The following is a 19611-nucleotide window of genomic DNA, read 5'->3' as shown; positions in this document are numbered from 1 at the left end:
ATTAGTATGGTTATACAGTTTAATACACCTCAGTGATTTCCACTGTTTTTACAGAATACTCTTTAATCTAAGAGATAGCAAAGAAAGTTTTAAAGACAACTCCTCTTAGTCAGTTATTAAAGTTTTCTGTTGCTGTTTGTGCAAGGGTCGAAGAGTCAAAAGCTTAAAAAGGCAGAAAGTTTTCCTCTTGTTTTGACTAAACTGGGGGAAACGTGCTAGAGCTGTGCAGAATTTGATTGCCAAACACAAAGAGAAAATACACAGGGAGAAATGATAGTAAAGGTTTAACCCAGTTGATGTAAGAAACAAACTCCAAGGATGCCCATGTTTCCTTCTTCTATCACATTGTTAATCTTTAATCAGAAAAACAGTTCAGAGAACAGCTCTTTGTGCACAGCTGAACAGACACCAAGCATTGGAAGTTAATTGGATCACGGAGAATGGGACTCTTGAATCATTGCCCTAATGAATCTATGAGTAAGATGTACAACCCAAAGGAGTTCAAATTCTGCTTCCACGTGGAAATGCAGCAAGTAGACATTAAACCTTGCAGAATCAGCAGTAAGGAGGCAGTTAGTGGGTTCAGAAGAGCAGTGGGTTCCCATGCACTTTTTTCCCAGCTCAGATAACAAATTGTCTTGGGTGCTGAACTTTCAAGGAGTCCAAATCAAGATTCTTAACTGAAAAATCTGAAGAAATCAAGAAAATGTAAGGGCATATTTAAAGACATGTATATTAGTCTCACTTCACTGAACAGTGGGTAATTTAGTCCTTGATATTTATCAGCGGAGATACCTTAAATTTTAGTCTTCTGCACTGCTACAATGTCAAATCATCACTTAAAGACCCCATGCCTCTCCATCAGGAACTGGTAACAGAAACATGGTATAGCAGGTTTTACATATTTTCCTGTAGTAAGAAACCAGGTCATCCTTATAGTCCTTGCAGTCTTTTTAAACAGCAGGATGAGGCAGTGCCTAGAAAGCAAACGAGAATAGCTAAGTGACAGTTTTGTGAATCATGGTTATTGTTCTGTTCAGAGCTGCCTCTACAAACAAAGTCTCTTGATCTGTCATTCATAGCCTTCTTTTGTTTAAGGTCTCCTGGTCAGAGCCCATTCGTGCTTCACCCAAAATAACAAGGCCTTAGTGCCCTTTCAGAGCAAATACCTGAACTCTACAAGGTTAACAAGTGGGTGTTTTTTAAAATTTTATTTGAAGAATGCAAGTTGGTTGCTATTAATTTGTACATACTAGTTTAAGCTTATGTATAAGAAGCTGCTCTTTACATAAACAGTACTCATATGCTTATGTATCATTCTGAGTCAGTAAATTTGGAGACAGTTACAGTTGGTCCGTCAACAGACACACGTACAGCAGTCAGAATTCTGTCTTCTTAAAAGCATAAGAAAAAAGTGTGATCTCCAGGGTCCAGCTGAACCCTTGATTTCTTTGCTGAATGTTGTTTGTAGCAATACTCATAATTGTGGCACTTGTCTCATAGGACCCACTTACAGTGACCAAGCAAAAGTGCTTTCGAAAAAAATCACGTTGTTGTCCACCAGTGTTGCCTTATTCCTACTAGAATAGGAATACACTGTGCATAAGTGTACAGTGTGTAGGAATGCACCTGACCTGTTAACACTTACATAAGAGTTTTCCAGTAAACACAGGCTCTGATGCAGGGATTATTAGTTTTTTTGCAATGTTGATTTTCCTCCAGCTGCCAGGTTCAAGAACCAAAAGGTATGTAGGTCTTGACATAGGCACATTTGCCCTCTGACCTTTTGATGTAGTTTGGCTTTCATTTCTGCACAATCAGCTTTCCTATCCTGTTTGGCTTCCAGTGTTATATGATGCTTGAAATATTAATCAAAGATATTTTCTTGGGGAATAAGGTATAGAAAAATGTCACTTGAAACAGAAACACAGTTCAGCCTGAATTGCTGCTTTTGTGTTCCTGTTAAAGGAGAAAGCAGGTTACAGTATATGTTTTTAATTTCAAATAAGAACATACTATTTGTATTACAGTAACCTAGAGAGGACCCAGCAGGGACTATCTGTGGCACAGACATAAAAATAAGAAGAGATAATGATCATGTCTAATTAGGTTTTAAACTCCTCTAACCAGGAACTACCAACCAAACTAGGAGAATGCATAAGAACAGGGAGAAATCAGCATTATCACCTCCCAGCCCTCTTCCAGAGAGATGATAAAGGCTTAGGGATGTAAAGTTATGTGTCTGAAGTCAAACAGGAAATCCATGGCAGAGGAAGAAACAGAACCTAAACCTTAGAGTCTGCGCCAGGGCTTACTGGTTAAAGCCATCCTTCTTTAAGGAAGTCAGCTCATGAAGGACATACAGAACTGTGACCAGAGGGACAGTCTGCATGTAACAAGGGACAAAAACACTGAGAGAGAACAAAGGAAAATGGAAGCATTTAAAGAAAGGAGAAAAAGCACATTGCACAGGTAGAGCTGGGTAGCCTTGAAATGACAACAGCCAACAGAGTCCTGCTAGCAAGCAAAGGATCACAGAGAATAATGAACAGCATACAAGAGGAAGGAGCAAGAGGTTGTCTTATCTTAGAAAAAAATAAACAAGCTTAGATTATAAAAGGTGCTTCTTAGGCCTGAGGAGGTGAAGTCTCTGTAAGGGCAGAGTTAGCAGAACCCTAGTTATCCACAGGAAGACAGAAGCTCTTGAAGAAGAGGTGCTTGAACCTGGGTGCAAGGATTTGTTGGTTACTCCTTCCCCAGGTAGGAAGCAGGGAGCCCCTGACAGCTGCAAACACACACCTCTGTGGTAAACAGGTTTCACCCCAGCAAGGGTCACCGTTTTTATTTGCAAACTGAACCTCGGAGCCATCTGGGCTTTGTGTGACTGAGCAGAGCAGATGCTGCACAGGTGAAGGGAAACACAAACCTTATGCTCACTGTTTTCCACAGTGTTCAGTATGGTTTGTCCCTTTCTCTCCTAGCTGTGGTTCTGCTGTTCATCCAGCCAAAAAATTGCAGGAACTCTGCAAAAATCATAATTACGTTCCAGCTACTGTAAAGTCAGTCAAAGTCTTGGTAGGCCCAAATTCTCTGTGTGACTGTTAGAGCTTCTGCAGTAGATGAGAAGAGCTCCCAAGCTGACAGGATTATACATAGCTGGCCACTGGTCAGGTGCCAGTGGCTACAGAGCTCATTACTCACATATTCACACTGATAGGGGTTTTATGAAAGAAAGGACAGTATTCCTTACTGGCAATGTTTGGAAGTGTCAAGGTACCTCTCTAGCCAAGACTCCAGGTTTTTTTTCTTACAGGAGAAAATGGAAAAGAGACCTCACCTCCACTGGTGACTATAACAGTGTCTCAGAGCCTGTAAAAGTGAGCTTAAAAATAAAGTAATAATAATAACAACAACAACAACTATTTTATCTGCCAAAAAAGAAGAATAACAAGCAAGAAACCTGTGTGCCCATGGTATAATGTCAACATTGTCATGTACTGTGGCACTACCAGGACTTTCTCTAAAATACAGCTCAGGATTGAGCACTTGATCTGATACTAAACTAAGCATCAAAGGTTGGTGACTTTCTTCAGAGACCTTAAACATGCACCAATGCATGTTCCTGGCTGCCAAAATTTACTTCCATTTGTTTGAGAAATATTAGCATGACTGTGGTCAAGCTGAAAAATGCTGGACAGGCAGCAGTCTAATCAGGATAAATCTGGGTATTCTTTTCTGTTTTTCCATTCCTCTGCTATCAGAATAAGACACTTAACTTTGAACACAGGCAAAAAAGTTACATCACCTTATGTAGTGAGCCACAAACATTATTATATCTTACAGTGTGCCCCAGACAAATACTGTATAATTTGGTGTTGGAAAGAAGGAGGTAAGAAGGAAAGTGCTGTGCTCCTGGGTTTGCTGCTACCTGTTGTGCCTGCCCCCAAGGCTCAGGCTCAGGGTTCACACAGCACACGAGGAGAGGAGTGTGCAGCACGTGTGGCCAGAGCCCCCAGACCTCCTGCAGATGGGGCAGTGCCGAAGAACTGCCTGTAAGGAAAGGGGCTGTGAGGCAGAAATATCACACAGGGCTGCGTGGGGCCTGGGATAAACACTTGGCTCGGTCACAGACTCTTTTGCAAGTGCAAGCAATTTGCACCGTTCACATTTTCCTCTGGAAGCTGAGAGAACAGTCCCTGCCCTGGTCTCTGTGAGCTGTTTGCTTGCAAGGGCTGCCCTTGGATCTGGGCTCTGTGGCACCCAGTCCAGCAGCAATTGCAGTGTGCTCACGGCAGGAAATAACAATCCAGAGGCAACGCTCTGCCCTTGGTAGAGCAGCTCAGAGAATCTTAAAAAAAAAGCTACAGTTTTATAACAAAATACCCGAGTGACAAACAGTATGTAGGATAATTAGCAATGGGAGAGGAGTAGAATTTCTGAGTAGTATTATATGCCATTAACAACTTTCAGAGCTCATTGAGAGTGCTTTGTTGCACCGTGGTTTGTAGTGATGAGTTAAGCTTTCTAATGATGCTTTTTCTGAGCATCTAAGAACTTTTACATTTATTGCATTGACTTCCAGTAAGTCTATAAATCTAAGTGCTCAAAACCTCTATTTTGAACAGCCTGAATAGTGTCCATCAAAGCAAACATCCTAAAAACCCTCCTTTCAAGGCACTTGTTGAACACTATCATCTTGAAATGTCAGATTCACATGCATTTAAATGATTTGACAGCTTCCAAGAAGGCACCTGATGAGCATCACATTCAAGTGTCAAAAAGCACAGAGAAAAAGTGCCAAAAAAAGTTAAATCTGAAGAAATTGTATCAGCTATTAGATGAGCATTATAATGCAGTTACTACTAAAAAAGATTTCTCATTTAAATGGAAAATAAACTTTACATTCTAGACATTGTTTTTAAAGGCCTTACATTGCCCCAAACCACCTCCCATGTTTTTTACTAGTGAGATCTTCCAGAAACTGAATCCAGGCAGCAGACACACACTGGTGGTACTGGGTGAACACCTCAAGGCCACTGTAACTGAGCCATTGGAGGTGCTACTTCTAGGTTTGGGTTTTTTTGTGGGAGACACTGTGTGTTATGAAAATTCACTATCTCCTGTTAAAACCTTTAATGCCTTCTGTTGGCTGTCTAAAAGCTGAATCTCTAAATGAGAAGACTCTTGAAAAAAAATCTTGGCCCTGATTTGCATATGCTCCAGTTATTTCATTGCACCAAATACTGTGTGTGTTTTATATAGGGGCTGAGGCTTACTGTGTGTTTGTGATGTGCTTTGAGATCCTCTGATGGGAGGTGTTACCTAAATACAAGCAATTTGATGCTGAAGTGTCTAGAATTCCCAGTGGACATCTGCACTCGAGCCCTGCTGCCATCACAAATGAAAAACATTTGGAATCCTTAATGTGATTTTTAATGGACATATGTTCATAACACGGTGCCACCGATTTGGCATATTTAGTGTCTCCTCAAGAGAAGCCCACAGTTTGTATAGCAAGATTGTGGGAGGTTAGGATTGCAGTGTGAGAAAATTTGCACAACACCTGCCTGACTGTAATTTAATTGGCAGAAATTAATGCTCTGGGTTTGGGGATTTTTTCCTGCTCTCAGAGACACTAGGACTGATCCTGCTATATTGCACTGTTGTATTTAAGCTTTTATTCTGACTTTACTTGTGCTGCAATATGATCATTTTCTGATCCACTGTCTTCCTGACCACTGAGCATTGCTGGCTTACTCTCAGTTGTTATTTCTATGTACACTGACTTACCTGGTCAGCAGGAAGCACTCAGTAATTGTGTACTTCACTGAAGAAGGGCTCTGCTTAGTATTAGTGAAGATTATACCCCATTTTATTTTTAATTAAGTACTTAACGATATGTTTTAAAAGGAAAATATTTGGCTGAAATATTTCTGATCAGCAACACATATGTGGACTCTGAAGACAAACACCAGCACTGTTATTATTAAATTCTTTTTGGGTTTTACCTTTGCTTAGAGCAGAGCCCTATCTGGAAGAGTCTTTAGCACCTCTTATCTCACCGGATTTTTGTTTTCCTTTTGGAATGTTTGGCCTTGCAGTGCATCAAGGACAGCCCCTCTTACCTCACTGTTTTCTTCCCTTGTTTACAAAACATAATGAAAAGCTTTGCAAGAGAGATAGATGATGCAGTTCCAGGAGGGGCGTTCCTGCAGGGGGAGGTTCAGCTCGCCAGTATTTTAGGCTTGCAGGGCAGGAGGCTGAGCTACAGTCGTGATCCCTGCTGCTCTGCCAGCCTGGCATTTCAGGGCTGGCAAGTCACTGCTGGCTGCCTCAGCGAGAGCCTTGCTGGAAACATCTCACTGACTCACAGCCCTGAGCAGCATTGTGAACACCCTGTATGTAGGATACTCACATCAGTTTTGTTGCTTTAAAGAACTCCCAGAAACTTAACTGGGGCTCCCAGATTTCCTGTTCTGCGAACCACTGCTGACAATATTTTGCTGTCATGGTGAAAGACCCATCAATATAAAAAAAACGACAGGAAGATCAGCCTTTCTTTGTGGGCACGATGGTCTAAAATGGGATAGGGGAAGCTGAAGACAGGCAGGCAGAAAGAGAGGTAAGAGCTCAGAGTGTCTCAGGCCACACTAACCCTAAGAATTATAAGAGTAGTAGTAGCTGTTGGTATCCTATACTGCCAGAACTGATGCAGATGTGGACTTGTGTCTGTGTATGTACACGTGCATACAGTGCATTGCACACATAGAACACAGTGTGCAGCCCCATTTCTGAGCAGTTTTATGCCTTTTCTTCGAGTACTAATTCAAGGATGGGTTAATATTTTATGACCTCGCCCCCACAGAACTCCCAGTAAAACAAAACATAATATTTGAAAGAGGAGGTTAATTATTGAGGCAGTCACTGCAATAGAAAACAATTGTTTAGTTTGCAAGAGCCTAAAGCAAGGCATAAGCAAAAACTTCCTCTCTCACACTGAAGGAAACCCAACATTTAGATTTATATTGGGATTTTTTTTTAGAATTTCATGGACAAAAACAAGACCTCTGGGCCTTGTGTATGTAGTGGCTATTCAGACCTGTCAGTGCACACTGTTGAACTTTATACGTGGATCAGGCAATGTTGCCAAGGTGAGTAAACACTTCTTGGATGAACCTCCACTTCACAGCCAACTAGTGAGCATCTGCCTGCAAAATGTGCCAACTGCACTTTGCCTCCGTGCGTGACCTTTGTGTTCCTGGTTCCAGAAACTCTTTGTACCCAACCTTTCCCACACGCTGAGCAGTTATAACGTTTTTGATTTGAAAGTCCAACTGGGTCAAAGTTTGGTTAAACTGCTAAATTTTGTAACTGCTTCAAAACAGCAAACCCAGGGGCTAAGAACCTCCGCTTCCAGCATTCATTAATCAAGTCTGTTAAATGATTACCTCGTCAGGGCTGCTTTGTTGACAACTCTGCATGATGACAATGTCAGTGGCACTGTCCCAAGACACATCTAGTGGTGATGTAAAGGACAAGCCTCCCTCACCTCAACTAGTGGGATGGACACTACCACAAAGAATATTTAAGGAAGGACGATGCGCCCTTGGAAAGCAGCGGTTGCAAGAGCCCTCCAAGGCAAGCAACACGGCTCAACTGAAAGGGACAGCAAATCCTCTCTGACATCCAACTGCACCCTGCATAGACAGTAAGTAGAATGGCCTCTATTTTTTGCACCTTGAAATTCCCAATTAGTCAGATTCCCTATCTTGATTTTAAAGCACAATCAAGTCCATTACGAATTCTACCTTTGTGTTAAACCTGGTTATGAAGGTTTTGGGACATTGATTAGAGCATGTGCTAACACATCCAATATATTTGATTTTAGATTGTGATCAGTATTTCAAAGGTGTCAACAAGATCCACTACAGCTTCAATAATGCCCCCACAGCTGAAAGCTGAGATGAACGTCATGCCCAAGGTTGTCCAGGGGGATTTGGAGAGCCTGTCTCCAGAAGCAAGGGATTTCATTGAAACTAATGCCAAGCTGTGCCAGCCTGAGAACATCCATATCTGCGATGGCTCAGAGGAAGAAAACAAAAAAATTCTGGACATCATGGTAGAACAAGGCATGATCAAGAAGCTGAGCAAGTATGAGAACTGGTAAGTAGCCTAAACTAAGTATCACCTCAGAACTGTAAAATGCATTTCCTATCCTTTTTACTTTAAAAACTCCTTATAACTCTTCAGTATTTGCCTTCTATGAACATTTTGGCACTGCAGCTTACATTGGTGAAATAATCAGGAAAAGTAAATTTTTTCCTCCAAAAATTAACATAAAGCATATTATTCAATTGGACTATCAACTGTACATTGTCTCTATTGATTAGTTACATCAGGGAACTGAAATAATGTCATGAGAATTATGTAACTAATCATTAGCAATGGCTAAATATTATTTAGCAAATCTTCTTTTGAAGAATTCTACTATTTTAGTCAATTAGTTTATTCATCACATACTTTTTTGTGGCATTCAAATAGGTCTGTGGGTGTTCAAATATTATTCAGTACAGGCATTATTCATATCATGCCGATGAGCTTTGACTCTAATGTATTCAGCAAATACTTTTTTCAAATATTTCATCATTTCTCCCAACTAACTGAACATGAAAGGAGAATATTAACAACAAGTACGTACTCAGGAATTACATGCCGATCAAGAGATCTTCTTGGAAGAAATCTGCAAAGATTTTTTAATAACTAAGTGCAGGAATTTGGCAATCTGTTTGCAGACTATTTGGGAGAGAAAAGGGCAAGATTCACCAGATAAATTATTCATTGTTAATTATATGCTTAGCTGTAGTGATGATGGTTATGACAGCCCAACTAGAACATTTTTGTGCTCGTAGAAAATTTCGATGCACAAAGGTGAAAATGTAAGACAATCCTCTCTATTGTAAATAGATGGCAAATATTCTTTAGAGGGGAAAAAGAATCTCCTTTAATAAACTCCTTCACTTTTAATCATCATGCTTATACTCAGTACTTCCTTTGTGATGCCTCTAACTTAAAGGACTACGCCAACCCACTAAGCAGGATTCTGATCCCAGTGGCACTTACACCAACACTTAAAGTACTTTGCTTGGCATCCACTGAGGCTGAGGCATCATATTGTGGTCCCCATACAAAATAACTTCACACTGATGAGAATGAGAATTAAATGAGATTAACTTTTCCCTGAAAGTTAGCAACAGAGAGTAAGGCTGAGAGGAGAGGCAAAGGAGGATTAACATGTAACCAGAATTTCCTAGGCCATATAATTTGTTATTCCTACCGGAAAGTCTTAAAACAATATGTATGAGAGGATGCATCTGAATGATTTTTGAGATTGGCTGTTATACTGGCTCAGTTACTTTTGGTTTAGCCTTACACCCTTTTGTCCTAAACTGGTCCCATGGAAGGGTAAAAAGTGTTACGTCAACAATTAAAGTCTAATTTTCTGGGTTTTGGTGAATTGCAGCTGGTTGGCTCTCACTGATCCAAGAGATGTGGCAAGAATTGAGAGCAAAACTGTCATCATCACTCAGGAACAGAGAGATACCACTCCGATGCCTAAAACTGGAACCAGCCAGCTGGGTCGCTGGATGTCTGAGGAAGATTTTGAGAAAGCCTTCAACACCAGGTTCCCAGGCTGCATGCAAGGTGGGCAAGAAAAAGATGAATAACACTGAATTTCTAGGATTGCAGAGACACTTACAACTATTACTAGTTACTGTAATCTTTAAAGAATGATTTTAGCTGAATATTTATATTTAGGTTTATACCCCCCATAATCACCTTGTTGGTTTCATGCACATCTTTATCACAGACCCAAACGCCTGGGCAAGGGTAGTCCTCTGTCTCTTTCCAGTATTCTTTTCTTCCTCAAGAGGGGCAAAGTAAGGTATGAAAATTTGGCTGACTTTATTCAAGAAGTCACACGGCAATTAAGCAGCAGATAGGAAGTGAGATGAGAATGAGGGACCCCCCCATCCCCAGCAATAATTTCAGGTTCAGCAATTTACACCAGCAGAGAACTTGGCCTCTGGCTAGACAATCTGCCTGAACTGCTGCTTTCAGCATTTAAGATAAAAAGTCTTGCTACACAATTAGACAAACAGAAAGCTACAGCCTTGAAACATCATCAGAAGTACTCACAAGACAAACATCTTTTAAAGGAGTGAGAGACAACCTCCATGTTAATAAAGATTATTGCAAAAGTTCCTTGTTTTGCTCTTTGCCACATCTTGCTACTCCTCATTTTCCAGGACGTACAATGTATGTCATCCCCTTCAGCATGGGGCCTATTGGGTCTCCTCTGTCCAAGATTGGGATCGAGCTGACAGATTCACCCTATGTGGTGGCCAGCATGAGGATCATGACACGGATGGGAACAGATGTTTTGAAAGCCCTGGGCAATGGGGAGTTCGTGAAATGCCTTCACTCGGTTGGATGTCCTCTACCTCTGAAAGGTAAGAGCCATTAAAAACTGGCAGCCCTGGAAATTCCCAAGGTGTGTTTTAGAGCTGACTGCATGTCCTCGGCACATGGGAGACCCTCACTATCAAACAAGATCAGGCTGATTTGTGCAGCAGCCCTAGGTTCAAAACTCAATTAAAGGAATCAAAGCTCACTGAGAGTTTCATGGAAAGGAGATTATTATCCATGGTAGTTACCAGGGATTTCCTTTGAAGCATCTGGTGTGGGTTGCTGTTGTTGCTGATGAAACAACAGTATGATCAGGCATGGAAATTGCTGCATTCATGAGTACAACATTCTGTTCTGCAGAACCATTAATCAACAACTGGCCGTGCAACCCGGAGTTAACGCTGATTGCTCATCTCCCGGATCGCAGGGAGATCATTTCGTTTGGCAGCGGCTACGGAGGAAACTCCTTACTGGGGAAGAAATGCTTTGCTCTCCGGATCGCCAGCAGGCTCGCCAAAGAGGAGGGCTGGCTCGCTGAGCACATGCTGGTAAGAGCCACTAAATCATGTATGTTTGAACAGCCCTTAAGCCCTAAATTAGCTCCACACAAATACATCACATCTCGCTGTGAAATTAGTCTCATCTGGATAGTCCTGTAACGTTAGATGTGAGTCTATCGCATGCCAGGCTTATGAGGAATAGAAAACTGCATGCCAGGCCAAGTACTAGACATTTTAAAACAGTACCTGTAATATAAACCAAGAAAGATTTGGAACTTCTGACAGTGGCTACTTTTGGGTAGACCCATGTACTTGAGCAGAGCCTAAGCATTATCACTGGGCATCCACAAGTCTAATAGCAAAAGATTTATGCAAGTTTTCAAAATTGTCTTTCATTTTGTAAATGGTCTATGTGCTCAAAACCCTGCAAATATCAAATTTTCTAAATGAGTTCTGCCATATACCCTTCCTGCCTTTACTTTCTGCTGTCATTTCAACATTCTACTACTGTAAAATGCCACAGAAAAAAAGAATTTCCAAATCCATAAAAGAACAATCTCAGAAAAAATATCTGTGGACTCTGAGAAGAGCAGAAGTATCCATGCACAAAGTGCACACTTCACTCCACTTGGGCAGCCAAAAGAATATTGCCTGTTTTTCATCTGTCTCTGCAGAGAAACACAGCTATTTGTGGTCTGTGTATCTTTAATCAGCAAAATAAAGATAAATGTTTGAGGTATATATGTGCCTAACATTTTTAAAAAAGTATAAGAACTCCTTACAGATACTCTAACAGCAAGAAGACTCTTTGATTTAAAAAAAACCAGCTTGAGTTATTTATCAACTATATTATGTGGTGCTTCTTCTGCAGGAACAAATTTGTGTAATTAAATATTTTATCATTACCACTTGCTGGGAGACAACTTTCAAAATGAAAAGTGCAAGAAAAAAGACCGTGTTTAACAGTTGCATTAATTTTTCAATAGATCCTGGGAATTACCAATCCAGAAGGTAAAAAGAAGTATTTTGCTGCAGCATTCCCTAGTGCATGCGGAAAAACCAACTTGGCCATGATGAACCCAAGCCTACCAGGGTGGAAAATCGAGTGTGTGGGTGATGATATTGCCTGGATGAAATTTGATGAGCAAGGTATGGAAATTTGGAATGTTTTACAGCCCAGTACAGGTTGCTTTTAGGTGCAGTAAGACATGCTACAAAACTGCAGATGAGATTAAATCAGTATGATTTACTTGTATTTTGTCATTTAACTTCCAGGCAACTTGAGGGCAATCAATCCAGAAAATGGCTTTTTTGGTGTCGCCCCTGGAACCTCAGTCAAAACGAACCCCAATGCTATCAAAACCATATTCAAGAACACCATCTTTACCAATGTAGCAGAAACCAGTGATGGAGGTGTCTACTGGGAAGGCATTGATGAGCCATTGCCACCTGGAGTAACAGTGACTTCATGGAAGAACAAGGATTGGACTCCAGATAATGGTAACCTGGCCCTCGTCACAGTCTCTCTTGGCTTTCTCTGCTGGATTCAAGTTAATTCTGCCTTTATGACCTTTGTATTTATTGTGTTCTGTGCAGGGGAACCTTGTGCTCATCCCAACTCGAGGTTCTGCTCTCCAGCCAAGCAGTGCCCCATCATGGACCCTGCATGGGAATCACCTGAAGGTGTGCCCATCGAAGGCATCATCTTTGGGGGCCGCAGACCTGCTGGTAAGAGAGGCAGCAGCCACATTTCAAAGCTGAAGTGCTGACCACAGAAGGGTTGAGATGCAACTGGACATAGACATAGCTTTTGTCCAACTTCTCCATGTTAGCCTTTGGCACATATGCTTCCAGCCACTGATATTTCAGTGTCTGAGTTGTTTGTTGTTAACACAAAGTAGGTAATAATAATAAAGGGCTGGAGAGAGATCAGGACCCACAACCTGGGTAATAGACACACATAGCAAATTGCTATACTGGTCCCAGTTTGCTTATGGTTTAACTAGTTCAGATAGGAAATGGTTAGAGAAATGAACCAGTTTTAGATGGTTTACAGAAAAGGAAGTAAAATAACTTGTTCTGTTAAAGATCACCTGAAGTTGGAAAAGAAATAGAAGTAATGCTAAGTCTGTCTAATATCATGACCACAGGACCAGATTCTATTTCCACTAAAAGCTGCTGGAGGTTCTGATGTCCCAGATATCGCACACTGAGCAACTAAACATGGATGTGTTCAGTAATCAGTAGCCAGTTTTGAAAACATTGATATAAACTTTGCTGTAGGAGAGCAGGAAATGAACAGATTAAAAAAACAGGAAAAAATAGAATAAATTATCCAATAATGTGCATTCAGCAGTATCTCAGATAGCAAAACCTGTTATAAAAATGTTTCTGGACCTCTAATTTCTGAAGTGATTTTGCTCTTTACAGGTGTGCCTCTTGTATATGAGGCCTTTAACTGGAAGCACGGAGTATTTGTAGGAGCATCTATGAGATCTGAAGCAACAGCAGCTGCTGAGCACAAAGGTAAATCAAAATTTAATCTGCCTACCTGTATTAAAAGCAGTACCTTCTGGAGTGCCTGCTCTGTCCTCCCCCCCTTGCTCTTTCACATTTCAGTCTTGGCAGTTAATTTTGCAGCCTGTGCATTTTCACAATAGAAAATATTTGTGCTGGAATTAAAAGCCAAATTCTCTGTAAAAGTGAAATTAAGCAAAATAATCCTTTAGGTGGCAAGCATACAGAACAGGATACAGGCACAGGGTTGCCAGAAGCCTTGATAGAGAGTTCTTGTTACAGTCTGGGATAAATAAACTTAAATTTTCTCTTCTGCTAGAGCTCAACATAAATACACGAATGATGAAAGCCAGCTCTTGAGGATCTTCATTTAAGCTGCTTGACCTGAGATTTGAGAAATTTAATTTCCACTGATTACAAAAATTAATTTAATTTGTACCCTTTTTTGTACATCAAGGATAATGCCTGTATTGTTTCTTAAAGCTCTCTGGTTCAGTGCAGGAGGGTGGTGAGAGGACTGTGGGTATTAAACCCTGGGATGATCTGACTCTGTGCTTTAGAAGGAATGTGCTATTTATTCCCTTATGTTCTCCATTTGTGTTTTGAACAGGCAAAATCATTATGCACGATCCCTTTGCCATGAGGCCTTTCTTTGGCTACAACTTTGGCAAGTACTTGGCCCACTGGCTGAGCATGGCACAGCGTCCAGCTGCAAAACTACCAAGGATCTTTCATGTCAACTGGTTCCGGAAAGACAGCCAAGGGAAATTCCTGTGGCCTGGCTTCGGAGAGAATTCCCGTGTGCTGGAGTGGATGTTCAACAGAATTGAAGGAAAGGCCTCTGCCAAACCAACGGCCATAGGTTACATCCCTACTGACAGTGCTTTGAACTTGAAGGGTTTGAAAGATGTCAACTTGACCGAACTGTTTGATATCTCAAAAGAGTTCTGGGAAAAGGAGGTAGAAGAAATCAAACAATACTTTGAAGTGCAAGTTAATGCTGACCTTCCCTATGAAATAGAAAGGGAATTGCTTGCCTTAGAGATGAGGATAAAACAGCTGTAAGCTGATCAAAACTGCAATTATTTATCAATTCGCACGTACTAAGACAGGGCAAACACATTTTACCAAATCACCAAGAAGCATAACAGCACACTGATGGGCAGGGGGTTATAATGAAAGTAGGTCATAGCTTAGTTAGAATATAGGTACAGACGTTCTAGAAGTAACTCCAGACCTAATGATTTATAACTGCATCGGTTGTTGTGAATAGGTGAGCAGCTGTGGGAATGGATGTGCACAGGGTCTTCAAACCCCTGATCTGTCACTTACCTGCACATAGAGCCATGATGTATGTAAATTATTTGCCTGGTTCTGCAGATGCAATCCAAACCCATGCAGCCTTCAAGCTGTAGCACATTGTTTCCATCATAGAATCCTCAGGAGTCACAGACTCTACAGGAAAGAAAGAAAAAATTAGATGCTGTATATATGTATTGCTTAAACATATTTCATGGCTTAAATATTTTTTAGAAAAATGAAGTTGTAACTTCTATCAGAGTGAAAGATGACTTTATATTACTAATGCATATTTAAGATATTGCTATTATATATTACTCATGTTCCTGTGATTTCCAGATGTTTTGAATGGCTTGTTCTTAAACTATAAAATAAATGTTTATACAAAATATGATCTCATTTCCAGTATTCTTGCTCTTTATAAACTACATGCATATAAATTGAACCTCCTGTAAATACCTCAGCACAGGGAGAAGTTCACATGTGGAAGTTAGATGTTGACTAGAGTTGATCTGCTACTCCTAAGCCAACTAGTTTAAGCCCCATGCTGTCTTTGCAACTTTAATTTAAGCCAAAGGAATGATCCAGAAATTATGATACCAGCTGTGAGCAGTCATCCAGCTGGTGACGTACTCTCCATAACTGGGCATTGTTAGTTAGTTCAGGCATTTATAAAATAAACCACCCTCTAGGAAAGCCCCATAATAGGACCTTGCTCATTTGTTAAAGTCATGGGATTTGTCTCTGTTCCACAGCACCTTGGCTTTTGCAAGAGTAACTAGTGCAGCTGTTGAAGTAAAGACAGTTTGGGAAGAGTTTTCTGGATTTGTTGAGACACCTAAAGCCTTAGAGCTCAATGAAAATCAGGGTAGGAGCCTGTGCTGGCTTCCTTGTAGATCCAAGACACTAAAACCATCTCATATTCTCCCAATTAAAGGTGTCATTTATGTGCTTCCCACATCCCTGGCAGGTATCCTGCTTTTTCACTTTGAATGCTTGATCTCCCAAAACATAAGGCAAATATTTGCTTAGCAAAAAGAAAATCACTTACATTGTGTAATAAGCCTTTTTACAGCCCCCACTTCCTTGCAAAACAAACAGTACCAAGGCTGGTCAACAGATGCCCTTCAAGGTTTGCTAGGAGAGGTCACATAGTCTGAAAAGGCTGTAACTACCTCCTGACTCCATGTTTAAGACTGAACACAAATATTATCAATTCTGAAGCAAATAATTCAGTGCAAATCAATAAGTAGGACACACAAAGAGCAGACAACAGAAAACTCTGAGAGAAGGGGAGGAGAGTGGAGCAGCCTCTGTAGAGATGATCATCAGTTGTGTTCAAAAACCACATCTGCATGGATCTGGGTCTCCTACAGGGTCATCTTTAGCATGTGTACTCTTGAGAGGGTGCCAAATGAAAAGAAAATTAAGATGGAAGACAGTAAATAAGTCAGAAGAAATGAGCCAAGGGAGACTGGAACATGCACTCCCCAGATTCAAGGACTACTATCAAGTGTATAAAATAAAGTTGTTAATGAAGTAATTCTATAAAAAACTGAGGAAAAACTTGGGCTGTTCCCAACTCATATGACAGTATTGGACTGGTATTTGGGTAAGTCTAAGGAAGAACAAGGAGATCTAAGAAAATTATCATGCTAATATCAGAGAGTTATGGCCAGTTACAGTCTCAGAGTTTCCTATGGGCCTCAGGAAAGGATCCCTGAGCAGTGCAAACGTGTTCCAAGCACAGTTTGAAATGCTGCCCAGGGGATGTACAGAAGCTCGGGGCTTTCCAGAGCTCTCTGAGCAGCTCCAGGGTGCTGTTCTGCCTTCTCCAACACACCCAGGCTCTGACAACTGTTCCAAAGAAACGACTTGTACTTCCTGCCAGGGGAATCTGTGCCAGAGGCCCAAGCCCAGCAGGCATATGGACATGGGAAAACCAAGTGACACTTGTCCCATAAAATGCTGCTCCATGAGGAGAAAGGAACCATCAATGTCATCATACAGCACACATCCAGCAAGACTTTATAAGGTGCCAACTGTCTTGAGAACATCAGACCCAGCCCAAAACACTGGATTTCATATTCATACTAAACCATTGCTGTCTCCTCCTCACCCCAAGAGACTGGGGAACTTTCCTTTTCTTGAACACCCCTGCCCCTGGGTTTTCCTCTGGGTATTCTTTCCAACTCATGGACAGTGCCCATCACGAGTTCTTCTGGCAAAAATATTTAAACCATTTGTGGTTCTCCCACTCTGCACATTTTAACCACGTGCACCTTTTTGAACATTGCTCAGAGAGTGACGGGGACGCAAATCATTCCGGAAAACAGAAAATGGGGGGAAAAAACCTGCTGTACTGTTAAAAATGAGAACAAGAAAATGACTTTTTTTGCGTGAGTCATTCAACAGCTCCTTTGTATGTAAATATATCCTCAACCCATCAGCATCTATGGGGAGTACAATTTACATTTTGAATGATCAAAATGTTTAGTATTGGCAGAGAAAATGTTTAAAAAGAGAGAAGGCAGTGGTTTAAAATTTAGAAACTTAGTCAACTGTGCCAGATTATGATCTCAACCTCTCTCCCTCCAACAAATACTATGCTCCATAAAAACAAAATGCTTTTAAATTGAAATTTGGAAGTTCCCCTGATTTTCAAAAGAAAGAGGGGAAGGCAACAAATGCAATAAATTTCAACAAATTAGTAGAGAAATATAAAACTTGGCCTATTAAATGTGATTCAGGGAAGGGAAGCACAGGCAAGACTAACACATGAAGTGCACGGAGCCATAACATTTGCAACAGCTGTGTTATGAAATGCACTTGGTATTCTGGGAAGCAAGAAACAAAATACTTTGTTAAAACACTTGTGGATGTACCAGTGGCTGAAAAGAAGAGAGACAAAATTAAAATCACAGTTTAACCGTTAATGTTATTGATGATACAATCTCTGGTACCTTGTTTATGCCATGATTCACTGAACAAGACAACACTGTGATGGATGCACCACATCCAAGGAAGGCTGTGCTCAACTCCCTTAGATTTAGCACATTCCCTCAGGCAAAAAATCTGGCCTCAGTGCCAAGTACTCCTATTAGCACAGATAAATTAGCACAGAGCTCAGTCCTAGACCTTGGTCCTATCCTTGCACCGGTTGAGAAGCTTCCAAGCCTGATGCCAACCTTTGGACTCATTTCTCATGTTTCAAGGTCAAGTTTTGACTGTTTTGTCTTGTTCCTTCAAATCCCTTTCTCAGATGTCAGTCTCAGCAGTAATTAGCTTGAGTATATAAGATATCCACACACCTGTATTCTGTCAACATGATGAAGGTTAAGCCAAATAAATAAATAAAACTGGAAAGCAACATCCAGCTTGCTGCAGAACTCTCGCTGGAGTAAAGTGAGACCCTCACAACCTCAAACCTCTCACAGTTTTGTCATGATAGGGCTATTTTCTGGAAAAGAAGTAAAATTCAGAGAAACAGCATTTGTGCTATGGGAAATGCTGTTTTCCAAAAACCTTGGCTACCATAGTAACATGATTTATTCCATACTTGCGGCAATATAGTCAGTCAGCTCCCTAACTGAAAGACAATTATCATAACTAGAGATGTACCTGGCTGGAAGACTATGGAAATGCTGCTTATGGATAGCAAAGCAAAGTGCTCCAAATTCCGAATTAGTAACCAGGGAGGACATTTCTGGCAGTGGTTTAACCTCAGTGCTCCAAAAGGGCAAGTTGGTCAAATGGGTGTTGGCAAACCCCACTCACCGAGATTCCAAACCACATCCTGCCCCATCTGTGAGTCCATATGCAAAACAGCAAGGTGGGAAAAGTGAGAAAGGACAAAACAAATTGCTGTTGTATGCCTTTACTGCATTCTGCAGCCACCAGGGATATAACTTCACCAGAGAAGGATTTTGTGAGCAAATTGCAGAAATCCACATGTATTATTATTCAGAATTCAGGCTGTGTCTGATTTTTGCAAACACAAATGTTGTTATGGTGCCTTTGCTGTAAGAGGCCATGCAAAGACCTCTGAGCCTGTCCCAACCCAGTGTGAAGGTCTTTATGCTGCCCTTGTTGCCATCAGTGACATTGGTCACCTTGGAATTCATTTCGCTCCTCCTCACACGGGTGTTATTGGACTTGCTGTGGCTTTTCTCCAGCCTGAGCCTGACCAGATATAGGTTCTGAAATTATTTGCCTTCAGCCTTCCTTCAAGCCTGTAAGCTTCTAGCAGAACTATTTCTAACACACATCCCAGAAATGTTCTTTGTGTCTTCTTTGGACATGTCAGATACTAGCCATTGAAAAAGAGAAAAACATCTGTTTTAATCCTCCCAAAGGAACATATCAAAGTTTTTGTGCTGTTATTTACGCAACCTCAAGGGCTTTTATTCAGCTAAAAAAAATCCCTTTGTAAACTGCTGCATTTCATTTTTTTGGTTGTTGTTCTTTTTTTGAACCGAACAACTAGTTTTTGCTCTTTTTCTTGTAAAGCATCACAACACCATTTCCCAGGTTGAGATGGCCAAGGAATGGTCCTTCCCAGAAATTTGATCCTGATAAACAGCTGTTCTCCAGAACAAACTAAGCTCATCCTCCACGGAAAAATAGCTTCTGGGCTCACAGTAAATAGATCCTACCCCTGCTTTGTATAGATTTGAGGACTTTAAACTAATCTGAACTCTTCCTCCTTCTCAACTCATCAGTGAAATCCTAGGAAGGGGCTGTCACCACGGAGGAGGCTGGCACAGCAACGGCGTGTGCGTACAAATGCCGTCTCAGCTATGAATGTGAAGAGCACAACAAACCCTCC

The 19611-nt window shown here is 41.0% G+C and overlaps 1 protein-coding gene across 2 annotated transcripts; it reads left to right on the top strand.

The window, feature by feature from the left end:
- Positions 1–7501: 7501 nt before the first annotated feature.
- PCK1 (phosphoenolpyruvate carboxykinase 1) lies at positions 7502–15177 on the top strand. 2 transcript variants are annotated; one of them, XM_064674136.1, is made up of 10 exons: positions 7502–7708; positions 7889–8163; positions 9521–9702; positions 10308–10511; positions 10828–11015; positions 11954–12116; positions 12243–12467; positions 12564–12695; positions 13398–13493; positions 14095–15177. In XM_064674136.1, exons 2-10 carry the CDS (start codon positions 7940–7942, stop codon positions 14547–14549), a joined length of 1869 nt encoding a protein of 622 aa, XP_064530206.1. In that variant the 5' UTR covers positions 7502–7708; positions 7889–7939; the 3' UTR covers positions 14550–15177. The 2 variants fall into 2 exon arrangements, with proteins under 2 accessions (XP_064530206.1, XP_064530207.1); XM_064674137.1 differs by having other exon boundaries at positions 7553–7708; positions 7952–8163.
- The last annotated feature ends 4434 nt before the right edge of the window (positions 15178–19611 follow it).

Source organism: Pseudopipra pipra, chromosome 17 (genome assembly GCF_036250125.1).
Source record: "Pseudopipra pipra isolate bDixPip1 chromosome 17, bDixPip1.hap1, whole genome shotgun sequence".
NCBI classification, from domain to species: Eukaryota; Metazoa; Chordata; class Aves; order Passeriformes; family Pipridae; genus Pseudopipra; species Pseudopipra pipra.
Note: the sequence above shows the minus strand (reverse complement) of the source record. Positions and strands in the feature narration are given on the sequence as shown.